Genomic DNA, 12,179 nt, shown 5'->3' with positions numbered 1-12,179 from the left:
ATTTTGTGTGTATACACACACAGAGACTGTTCATAGTTATTGATGCCAACTGGGGCTATTCTGAGACATTGATTGAAAGGTATATGGTTCACAAATCAAGAGAATGCCATCCATTTTCAATAAAGTCATACTTTACTAATTCTAGTGCCATACTTTTTCAGTAAAGCTACAAGATGATGCATCCAGGTGAGGCCAGATCAGCCATCTCCCTGGAGCCAAATGCTTTCATGTGGCCTCACTAAACATTTGAACCAAGAAGCACTGACAAAGCAACAGCAAACATCTGCAGCTGAGATCTCCATGGAAATACCTGATTTGGTCAATAATAATATTATAATACTTGAAATTTTATAATCCGTTTTGAACCATCCTAGGAAGTTCCGTGGAAAAACACATTATATTAAAGCACGTTATTCGGAACTGGAAGACATTGGTTTGAAAAGAAAAATACAGGATTTCCTGTGCCACTCAATTCCTAGCAAACAACACTATTAATTTCACAAAGGTGGTTTAAATATACAGCTGGAAACAACTGTTTCTCCCAACAACTTAACACCTATACTTGACAGAAAGAAGAGCTACAAGCTTGATTATGGAAATAGCACAACTAAAGAATAATGATAAGGCTTTACGATCCATATGTACATCCACCTGGAAAAGAAAGCATTAAATCCACAGTGCCTGTGAGATCAGCAGGAGTTCACTGCCTTGGTACATCCTAACCAAGAGGATGCGCAGCAAAGGCATTCAGCTAAAGAACAGTTGCTCTGTTTCTAATATCCCAGGATTCAGACTTCCACAGGACCCAAGGCAGGACCTATCAGTAACTGCAGACTGTAATTTCTACAGCCTGGAAAACCCGGTATTTCAGGTAGTTCCTCTGGTCCTTCTCCAAGCTAACAGTTCACCACAATCACTTCCAAGGTAAGATGGAGAGCTGCAGTATGGATGCGCCATGTCAGGTTTGGGTGGTTACACTGCTTTGCAGCTTCTGTATAACGAAGGTAACTTCAAGAAAAGCAGCAGTTACTTCAGCCTTGTAAAGTTACTGAGTATAAACTCCACGTCTACATGAACTTAAACTCATTTCAGTGGTGGTGACACCAGCCTTAGCAGCACTGAGATTCAGCAAAACTCTTCTACAATCACTGCTCTTGAAAACCTTTAAATAAAGAAGAAACCAACCATGGCTGTGCACACAGACACACAGCACAGACCACTTCCAGCACACTGCTTGCACTAGACCCTGTTCTCCATTTCACAAGTGGTGGAACATGAAGTCAAATTCTGCACCCAGTTCTTCTGTGATCATCCTTTGCACATGCCACAGAAGGGACATCTTAATCAAAACCAGGCTGTGGTTTTGTTTATTTTTTAAAACTATAAATAACAAGAATTTAAACATTCAGTTCTCTCCCATGGCTGCATGCTTGCATTGCTTCAGCACATCAGGCTCATCCTCTCTATTTCTGGGAACTTTATAACTAAAGTGGGTGGAAAAACTCAATTCTAGGTGATTTTTTAAGCAACTCCTTCTATTCCTGGAATATAAATAGCTTTTTATTCTGGGGAAAACACAGTATGAATACAGCTTAGGTAGGAAAGCCTCTTGTTACTGAGAGATCAATCCCACTATTAAAAATAGCAGATAATTCCAGATACTTGGCGCTATGTTCAGCAGGAATGGAAAACTTGTCTCAGCACACAAGCAACCTGCCATAACTGTACTTCATGGTCATTTTTAAGATGAGGTGAGCATTCTAATTTTTGAAAGCATTATTGCTTCCTCAGTTGTCAATAATTAAGGACTCAAGGCAATTAAAAAATCTTCTGCCATATAATCACACAGTATTATCTCCATTGTCTTTCCAGTTAGGTAAGGCATCAGAGACCGGGTCTTTACCCAGTGACCAAACTATGCATTTGTTTCCACAAGTGCAAACTCAGAGTAGATCCACATGGACTTATTTAAAATCTTGACTGGAAGAAGAGGCTCAGGACGGTAATATTTAAACTTCTCCACTGATTTCTCCCTCAATTCTCATCCAGCAACAAAATGGATACAATTTGCAGCATGTAATTTCTCCACTGGGAGACACTGATACGAATAGAAAGTTTAAAATTAACAGCTGACTGTCAATGCAATTACTTCAGAACGTATGGCATTCGCTAATAGGCAATGTCAGAACATCAGTTGTGCTGGTCAGCTATATGGGGAAATACAAATTGAAGGCTGAAAGGTATCTGAAAAGCTCAGCTTCAGTCTTCAAAGAGATCAAAAATATACTGGAAGTGTTACAAAAGCAGGTAGTGATGAGGAAGCCTATTCTTCTGTCAACCCAGTTATGCTGCAATGGCTCATTAGTATCAGATGAGGCAATCCAAGTCTTCCTCCATGTAAATGTCCTTCTCCCCACTCTCCTGCCATATCCCAGAAGTCAGATTCTGCTCGTTCTGTTGGTATCACTGCTGTTTTCATCTGTTTGGATCCACTGAAGTTTTCAAGACTGAATTTGGGATTCCTCTGAAGCAACGAAGAAATTAATGCTTTCACACTGTAGCAAGCAGAGTCCACGTGAGGATTCTCAACAGTAAGTTCATACTACCCATCTTTTTCCTAGACATTGTTTCAGAAAACTACATTGAGTCTTAAAGTAAAATTATCTAGAATGAAATTGAACAATTCTATCCATATGCAATAGTTTGCGCATTGTTTCTGACAATCTAAAGCCATTGCTATAGACTACTACTAACTGGCAGTCAGGCAAGTTTTATACCCAGTAAAGCTCTCTCCCAAAATACACATTCAGAACTGAGCATCAGTAAAGTATGAAGCTCTGAGGGTTGTCCATCAAGGCACGAGTTTATTCAACATTGTTGAATTTCATACAATTGTTCAATCTGTATAGCCACGTATTTTCCCCTCACACTGTGTAGATTGCAGCTAAATCCCTGCCACAATGGCTGAACCCAGATCTTCAGTGATCCAAGTAATGGTAAATACTCAACTATGGAAATGAAGTACAGGCCAGTATGTGAATGGATGATGAACTCTGAATCAGATTCAGGGTCCAAGCTCCTCAGAAAGATTGTGTTGGAGATCCACATTGACTTAAGGATACTTTAAGGACCCCAGTCCAAAATTTGCTTAAGAAAGAACCGTCGCAACACCTGAGCATGTCCATCCTGCCAATAGCCCTTGGCTTGCTGGATTTGGAGAAAAAGAGAATCAGTGATGGTACCTGACATTGGAGCAAGCATAGCAGATATGCTTCATTCGTGAAGATGAGAGACTTGTCAGCCTCTATACACATTGCATTAAATTCAAGGAAAGTGTTTTTGCATTAATAATACATTCTCAGTGACTGAGAAGCAAAGAGACTTTCCCTCATTATGCCAATAAAACATTCAGCACTTCTGACTTCTCTTCATAAATCCTCCAGGTAGCCATGCTCAGTAGACCTCCCTTTATCCATTGAAGATTGATAGCAAATAAGGTCTATTCTAACCAGGTTTCAGAGGAGCGAAACAAAAAGAAGCACAGCTTGAGAAAACCCATTCCCAGAATTAGAAGTGCCATTCCTTACTTTCATTTCTTGTTCTGCACACACTATTAAAAACAGTGAATAAAACACTTTACTTCTGAAAACAGACATCCACAAGACACTGCAATATTACTCCCAGGCCTCTGTGCTATTGAGTGAACAGTCATTAGCTCAAGCCACAAGATATCTACTGAAACATGACGACAACATAAATAGTTTAATTCAATCTAAAGAAAAAAGCCAAAGCTTTCAGTGTGCATCCCACATAAATATCAAATCATAAGGTTCAACTGAACCTGAGACCAAGGAGAAGAAACTCAATGAATTAGCATCATGATTTGTACTATTACTGGATACAAAAAAACACTTAGAAATAGCAAGGATATAGGAGCTATGGAAGAGGAAACATCTTTGCATCACTGACAGGAAAACAGTGAACTCGTTTAGTATCATTTTAGTGTAACAGTATTATTAAAATCTTTATACTTTGAGTGAAAGCATTAATTATTACACCCACCAGCAATATTTTTCATTGTCAAATTGCCTTTTGCCATGCTAATAAACACCAAGCTTTGCATGTAAAAATTAATCATGTTATCTCATTCACAGGTCAAGCAACAGACTAAAATAGTTCCCGCAATTCTCCCTAAATAACCAGCTTTTGCATATCAGGTTTTATGGCATATTAGAAGTGAATGCAATTCAAACAGGATTTGAATTGCTGAGTAGATAGAAAAGGGAAGATAAGAGCAGATAAGAAATATCTTGTGGTAAGCTAAGCCTTCTGAAAATGCCGCTTTAAAAAAAATAATACTAATAATCAAGTTTTTATTATTATTATTATTTCAGGACCCTGAATGAACTCAGGATGAAACAACTGCATGCAGGTCGTTACTCAGAGTATGCACAGGTCAGGCTCCCAGCTGCTGTGCATAAGAGGAACATCAAAACAACTTCCTGCATTAAAAATAAAGTCACTTTCAAGTACTACAGCACTTCATTCAGCTTAAACTTCCACAGCTCCCACATAACTCAGGGAAGTGAGGTGGAGGAATCTGTCTGCTTATTAGGTACTTTAAAAGAGTCAGATGACTGAGGCCTCCCATTTTTTGTAACACACAGGCCTCCCTATTGCTATGGCCCTCTTCCCACTTTGTTTTAATAGCACAGTGTGTTGCAGGAATGAGAGAACAGGAACATGGCTACTTTTTGTCACCACTATGAGGCACATTCAATCAGAGCCACCTCTAGGCTACCACAAACACTTCCCCCAGCATCAGAACAGCTCTGGCCATCTGCTCATTCAGAAGGTGCAGGTGCCCTACCCACAGCATTGCAGCAGCTCCCAGGGGATGGTGAAGCACTACAAACTTGGTTATCAGCAGTTCTAGGTGGCAGCATACAGCCAAGGTTTGCCCACTAGAGCCAGACCCACACAGCAGCCCAGGCTCTCTCCATCTTCAAGCCCTGCCAGAACATGGCTATATTTGCTTTGCATTTAATGGAATTTCTAATGCCTGTAAAAGGAACAAGCATTTCACTTGCTCTCTAGAATGCATTAGAGAGTGCATACAGTCCTGGCTTAGTGTCTTACACTCCTCCTACATCTGTCAGTGGGGGCAGAGTCTGAGGCACAGGAACAAAACTTCCACAGAACCCTGCTCTAGCTGAGGGGAAAGCCCAGCCTCAGAGATACAAACACTATTTTCAAAGAGAGGACATCAATGGTTGGGCAACTAAAGCATCTTCACCCCCCCCCCCCCCAGTCATACACAAAGCTGGTACCTCATAAGGAGACAGGCAGCCTGAGGCATCAGGGTGGATAGAATAAAAATAAAGCCACTTATTTACATCCTTAAATATATTTTCTGTGTCAATCTTCAAGCAGCCAGTTTGAGAAGCATTGGCTCCAGTAGGACATCCAGTATTACACAGCACATCTACAGAAGGTATAGGATGCACAGCTACTTTCCCAATGGAAAATGCTGCATGCAGAAGCTTCCAACCATCTTATTCAAGTACTCCCCAAGTAAGGAACAGCTTTGTAACAAAAGCGACTGTACCACTGCTTGGCTTCCATTGCACAGATGAAACCAAGATGACACGTACAACTTAGTCTTTACCAAAGTAATCCACATTACGTGTTTGTGAATAGGCAGTAAATGCAGCAGGATCCCAATAACAAGGACACCTTAAGATAATGCATGATGAGGTACATTTTGATGTGAGCATCCCAAACAGCTTCAGGCCATGAACTGCTGCTGGGCTCACTAAGATCTTTTCTTCGATCACAAAAGAAAGCCACAGAGGAGGGAAGTAAGCACAGAGATCCCAGAACTGTCTGTTCTCTCTTGCCACCCTCTCTCTCCTGTGCCCACAAAGCCTTTTTGCAATCCTAACATTCACCAGCTCTTGGTGAGTTTCGATCACAAGTTCTTCAAGGTGACAACTCTGTCCTTCATGGGCATCGCATCGCACACAGAGCTGTGCAGAGAGCTGGTCCACTGTGCTGGGTCTGGAGAAGGAGGTTTCAGAGTAGCTCCAGCAGCTGCAGATTGAGCAAGCCATACTGCTGCCCCAATCCACATATCCTGAAACAACAGGATAGCAAGTCCTCAGAGCTGTTGGTCAGTCCCAGGAAGGACTGTCCTATGCCCTAGGGTAAACTAGACTTTACTACTGTTTTACAGAGCTTCATCTAAAAGCCTGAACACTACATGCCTATGAACAACAGCCCCATAGCTCATCTGCAAAAGCAAAAAGCCTACTTACAGCCTTTGCAACAGGAAAGAGAACATGACTCAGATAGCACTATCTGCCTAGGACAGTCACTCTGCAGAAATGCCCTCTGCAAAGTCCTCAAGCCATACTGCTCCGGGACCCTCCAGCAGAAGAGCTCCAAGGCCAGACCCCATCATCTCCTACCACCCAGCCTCTTGAGGCTGCTCTTCCAAGGGAAGACCCGCTACACTGAGGGTGTTGCTCCAACACAGCAGGACAGGAACAAGACTCAGGTGTCTGCACATCAAGATGCCAGCAGGGCAGAGAGCAAACTTGCTTTCGCTTCACTATCCCAGCAGACTATCCACATGCTTATGAGAACAAACCCTTCTGTAATTCCCAGCAATCAGAACACATCCAATTCTGTCAGCAGGCTGTTCTGCTCAGCTTCTCCAAGGTTCATCACTGATCTCCACAGGAGAAGACAGAACCAAAACCAACAACTAGGTCCTGGCAGAAGATGGGCAGCATACTCCTGCTACGCATGCAGCACAGACTAAGTTCCTGCTCCCCGCTTCTTACAAGGAAAAAGAAATATGCTCATTCTCCCTCACAGCAAGAAGGGGATCTCCCTATGATCTCAGCACAAGAGAAAAGACTATAGGACCTTCAGATGCAGGGAGGGCTCCCTGCAGCACAGCAAGCCTGCAGTTCCTCTCCGCTCAGTCCACAGCTGGGGATGCACTCTGTGCTGCACAGCCTGACTCGTGCCTGGCTGATTTCTGTTCCAGTCTCTGAGTCTAAACAGCACTCTGTGACGTTCCCTTCCCTGCTATGCATCTTTCTGACAGAAAGGAGAATCTGGCAAATGTCCAAGTATTCTTTAACCTCCACATTAACTATTGTTAGCTTTGGCAAAACCCAGCTCCTGGGATGCCTGGAGTGGTATCGCTTACTGCTGCAGCCTACAGGAACTGCTGTAGTGGCGAGATTTGGAGAACAGGGATCAGGTAGCAGATGCGGAAAACACAGCTCTCATCCACAGCATCCTCTCTCCCACCATCACCTAACAGGCTTCAGGAGCAGCAACAACTTTTAAGCTTCTCACTACTGCAAAATGCTCAGAGCGAATATGCAGAACTGAACAAGTTAAAGCAGATGGAAGTCAGACCAGGCCAAGTGTTACAACTCACACTGTGTTGGTAGCATTGCAGATTCATAGAGAACTGCAATTGTTTTTATATTTTTCTTGAGACAAAAGCAAGTGAGAGATGTTCATCTCTGGGTTTGGCCATTAGAAAGGCACAGTCCACACCATCACCTCCTCTTCAACCCACATCAGAATGCCCTCCCTAATTGCAACAGTCTTAGCAACTGCAAAGCCCTCACTCCTGTACCCCATCACACAAAATCCAGTGGTACCCACCTCCCTTTGCTCTCACAAAATGGTCCAGTCAGTACGCTCAGTTCTGGCTGCTCCAAGCAGCTCTAGAGATGAGCTGAAGAACTCTTCTCACAGAGGCCTGCAGGCCTTGAAGAATGTTGGCACCAAACCTGCTTAGACAGCCAAGCTGTCCCGGGAAGGCAAAGCCCAGGCAGGAACAACCACAGCAGTCACTAAGCACAGATGAATTTGAGAACCAGAAGGTAGGTTTGCTTAAATAGACATCATGTTTCCTAATATAGCACACGCTCTTCCCCAGTATCTGCATAGAGCTGAGTTTGAAATGTTCCAGGATTTACAGTGAGGAGGACTGGTAGGATGGAAGAGGGGCTACAGGAGGAAACCTTTAGAACCCCAAGGGATGACTTCAGAGATACACTGTATCAGGGACTAAAGAAGCAGCAGTCTCCTACCAAAAGACTAGCAATGCAGAGGCCTGTTTAATAATGAAAACAAAACGTAAACAGTTCCCAAGTACAGCAATGCAGTTGCAAGTCCATCAAGGTTCAGTCACAGAAGATGTGGAGGTACTGAGCTGTCTCAGACATTTCCTCCAGGGAGACATTCTGCATTGTACCTCCCTACACAAGTGCTCAAAATCAGTCTGTTGGATCTGTGCATCATAGGCCCTCACACACTACTTCAACATTAAGGGAGTTTAAAGAATTGTGCCAGTGCAATTAGACCTCTATCACAAGCAGACTGTCTGCTTGCTTGTTTTTCCCCAAAGAAATGCTAAAGTTGTTTATCTATTGCCTTTAAAGTCACGTCTGCTTCATACCTGCCTCATTCTGGTGGTGTGAATTCTGCTGGTTTTGCTCTGGTCTTTATTTTTTTTCTGCCTGGGCAGATAAAATCCTTTAGCTCCCCATCTCTACTCCAACAAGGAAAATCTCTAGTAAGAGCAACACTCTTAGAAATTTTGCAAAAAACAAAGTGGTAAAACAACCCCAGGAGTCACCCTACCAACAACCCTGTGACCAAAGCCAACAGCTCAGGAACGCAGAGTACTGGGAGAGCTCATCTTGCAACTAATAAACACAAGCAGCCCAAAAGTCTGCCTGCTCAGCTGCTCATTCTTAACTCAGTCAACAACTGCACCACAACGGGTCTGTTTGCACAAGACAGGAATTGAGTGACTCTCTCTACCAGGTGCCGCTTTTGCCCTCAGCTTCTTATTGCAGATGTCACCTTTCTGCCCCCTTCTCACCTCCTCTAATGACATGAGCTCCATCAGAAGTTCCACAGAGCCTTTCACCTGCTCATGTAGTACATGACAAGGCATCACGTGTCATTCTGAAGTCATGGTCTACTTGCTTTGCATCAAGGCACGTACCAGTAGGTCACGCAAAAAGCTAAAGGTGTCCTCCCTCAGGTTAACTGTGAAAACAAAATTCATTTCTTTTTTCCTGACTGACAACAAACACAACCACTATGAGCTTTAGATCTAAATCGAGCCTTTGCACATTAATTTTATTATTATTTTTTAGAGTATACTTACCTGTCCTCAAGCCCTACTAGTTCTATTGATCACTGCCCACAAGAAACTGTGCTTTTTAGGGCACACTGCCTCCATATGATTGAAATAGCTTCCTTCCTTAATCAGCATATAATCAGATATTCCCACACAGGAGAACTATAGCTCTGATTGACAAGATAGTTACAAAAATAAACCTGAGGTTTAAATATAGCTTGCCCAGCTCCCTCGAAGGTATGTCCTATTGTGTTATACAAGTCTACTGTCATCTTCCTTGAATTAATATAGTCTATGTTCTCCCACTGCCTTGATATCTATCAATTAAAGAGCTATCAGCCTTGAGTTATACGGAATGGCTGGCACCTGGGGTCAGGTGGGAATGGCAGCTAGCCTTCTAGCTGCATGCACTGACTTACCATCAATATTTCATTGGCAATTAACATTTACAGATTCTAAGTTCACATACCAGTTGAATGCTTGATGTCTGATGCAATTGTAGAGGCAGGTAAACAGATGCGCAGGACTACATAGCTATGTATGGAAATATACATATCCTTTTGATTGGGAATATGTATCTGAATTAGATACATATCTGTGGGCAAGCACAAAGCCAGGCAGGCAGTATTTAATGAATCCCTCCTCCTGGGGTAGACAGTTCAATAACACAATACTCATCACATTCCTTCCAATCTATCAGGATGTTCTGATATGTTAAATATGCAGCGTAATGAGGGCAGAGCTCTATAGCCTCGCTCAGCTCATTTCAGGGGAAAAAAATAAAATAAAATTAAATTAAGGTGTTTTTGAAAACCATTCTAATTACGAAATGCTCTTCATCTCCTCAAAACCTCCCCACTGCTGACTGGCTACAAAACACGGGACAGACCTCATATTTATTATGCAAATCCTAGGCATTAAGAAAACAGATCACCAACTGACATCTGTCTCCCCCGAAAGGAAAGCAAATAACTGAAAATAAAGAGAGAGAAACCCTCTCCCTCACGCCGCAAACCGCCCGCGTAGGGACGCGCCGAGCCCCTACTGCAATGCTCCCAGCCCCGTGCAGCGCACCGAGCCCGGCCACTGCGGTGCAGCCCTCGCCTCCCCCTCCCCGCACCGCGACCCACCTTTGCCTTCCATCGCGGAGCCTTGCGAGCGCCGGGAAGTTGCAGGGAAGTTGCCGGAAGACGCGCTCCCTCCTCACTCAACCCGAAGCCCCGAGCCCGGCCGCCTCTGCCTGCTCCGCGCTGGGGACGGCGCCGTCACAGCCTGGGAGCTGCAATCAACCACCGGGGGAAGGGAGAGGAGGAAGGCGGCGTGAGGAGCGGAGCCGCCGCTTGGGCAGCGGGGACCGCGGGGGAGCAGCGTTACCTGGGCGGGAGCTGTCCCTGGCCGAGCGGTGCTGCTGCGGGGGCGAGTGGCTCGGCGGCCCGCCGCGCTGCCTGGCACCGCCCGCATGCGCGCCCCGCCCGCGCTCCGCCTCCACCGCCCGCAGCGCCGGGCCCCGGGCTCCGCAAGGAGAGCGCCGCCAGCACCCGCCGCCCCACGGCCGGGTATAGCGGCTGAGATGCTTAGGGAGTGAGGGAGCAACGATCGCCCCCCGCGGGAAGACGGGTTGTTGGCCGGGTGGTGGAATGCGCAGCGCATCCCGGCAGCTGTGTTGGTTTCTACAGGTGATGGGTGCGGGGAGTTCTGCACATGGCCGATGCCCCGAGCACGGCACTTCGCTCGGAGGCATCGCTCTGCTTGTACCGACCTCCCTACAGCTTGGGCCCGCAACACCTGCAGATGGGTAGAGGAGCTCCTAGCAGAAGGCTCAGGCCTTCTCCAGATAGAGTTTTCCAAGATTAATTGTGCTGATTCATAGAACATCCACCTTATGGGTAGTTCGGGCTTTCCTGCTTCCAGCATCCAGCTGCTGAAGCTTAATCTCTCTCTGCCTAATAATAAGCTGTCTCCCACTAACAAGAAACTTATAAAGCATCCATACCAGGACCATTTGGGGACCTCTCACTACAAGGAAGACAGCGCAGCCTTGAAGCTTGTTCAGAGAGGGGCAGCAGCGCCATGAAGGGTCTGGAGCACAAGTCTTACAGGGAGCAGTTGATGGAACAGGGATGGTTCAGTCAGGAGAAGAGGATGCTCAGGGAAAACCTTATTGCTCCTTATAACTCCCTGACAGGATGTTACAGTGAGGCAGGGAATGGCCTTGAGTTTTGTCAGGGGAGGTTCAGCTTGAATATCAGGAAATATTTCTTCTCAGAATGAGTGGTGATGCACTGCCAAGGGGTAAGGGAGCCACCACAAGGGACTCAAGAACAGTAAAGATGTAGCACTGAAGGACATGGCCATGGGCAGTACTGGTGGTAAGTGGACAGCTGGACTAAATGATCTTAGAGGTCTTTTTTAACCTTACTGATTCTATGATAGATTCACTTCTACTTAGATGGTTAATCAAGCTCCTTAAGTCTGCCCCTGTAAAGAAGTTTCTCGAGCTTTGGAGTTGTTTCTGTATTATTCTCATTTCCCACCTCCCTTATTTTTATATTTAGGCATTATGTGGATGGTAAAACTCATCTCTGAGCTTGTTTTTATGATGTGTATTACTGCAAAAATCCCTCAAAGTGACCGCTGTGCTGGGAGCTGTACTATGCACCTCTGAGCTAACAACAGGTAGGAGCTGAGATGAAGCAAAACACCCAAGCCCACCAATCCATGCATTCAGTTTCCAGTCACACCTACCAGATCTTTCTGGTGCCATTTGGGATGTCATAATCTCCCTTCTAGGTCACAAAACCATCATAAGTCCTTAAAACCCATATCCTTACAATTTAAGAACAGCTTAAAGAGAAGCCCTCCTATGCAGAACACTATTGCAGAGCTTTGAAGGTTCTCCTCCTTAACACAAAGGAGCAAATTCAAGGGAACAAATCCACTCAATATATTTCCTTACACTGCCATTCATAGGTAACCTTGCAAGCTACTAAACATT

General features: G+C 44.7%; 1 protein-coding gene across 2 annotated transcripts in view; it reads right to left on the bottom strand.

Annotated features, from left to right (window-relative positions):
- The window catches only part of FGF12 (fibroblast growth factor 12), a 183,783-nt gene extending 173,124 nt beyond the window's left edge, over nt 1-10,659 (bottom strand). The window contains exons 1-2 of one of the 2 annotated variants that reach the window (XM_015871733.2): nt 10,559-10,659; nt 10,315-10,463 (exon numbers count right to left, since the gene is read on the bottom strand). In XM_015871733.2, the coding sequence (XP_015727219.1) occupies nt 10,315-10,327 (13 nt within the window). In that variant the 5' untranslated portion in view covers nt 10,328-10,463; nt 10,559-10,659. Of the gene's footprint in view, nt 1-10,314 lie in introns of both variants that reach the window. The other variant, XM_015871732.2, reaches the window with a different exon arrangement.
- Nucleotides 10,660-12,179: the final 1,520 nt, after the last annotated feature.

This window comes from Coturnix japonica, chromosome 9, assembly GCF_001577835.2.
Source record: "Coturnix japonica isolate 7356 chromosome 9, Coturnix japonica 2.1, whole genome shotgun sequence".
In the NCBI taxonomy this organism is placed as follows: Eukaryota; Metazoa; Chordata; class Aves; order Galliformes; family Phasianidae; genus Coturnix; species Coturnix japonica.
This window is presented reverse-complemented; position numbering and strand designations above follow the sequence as displayed.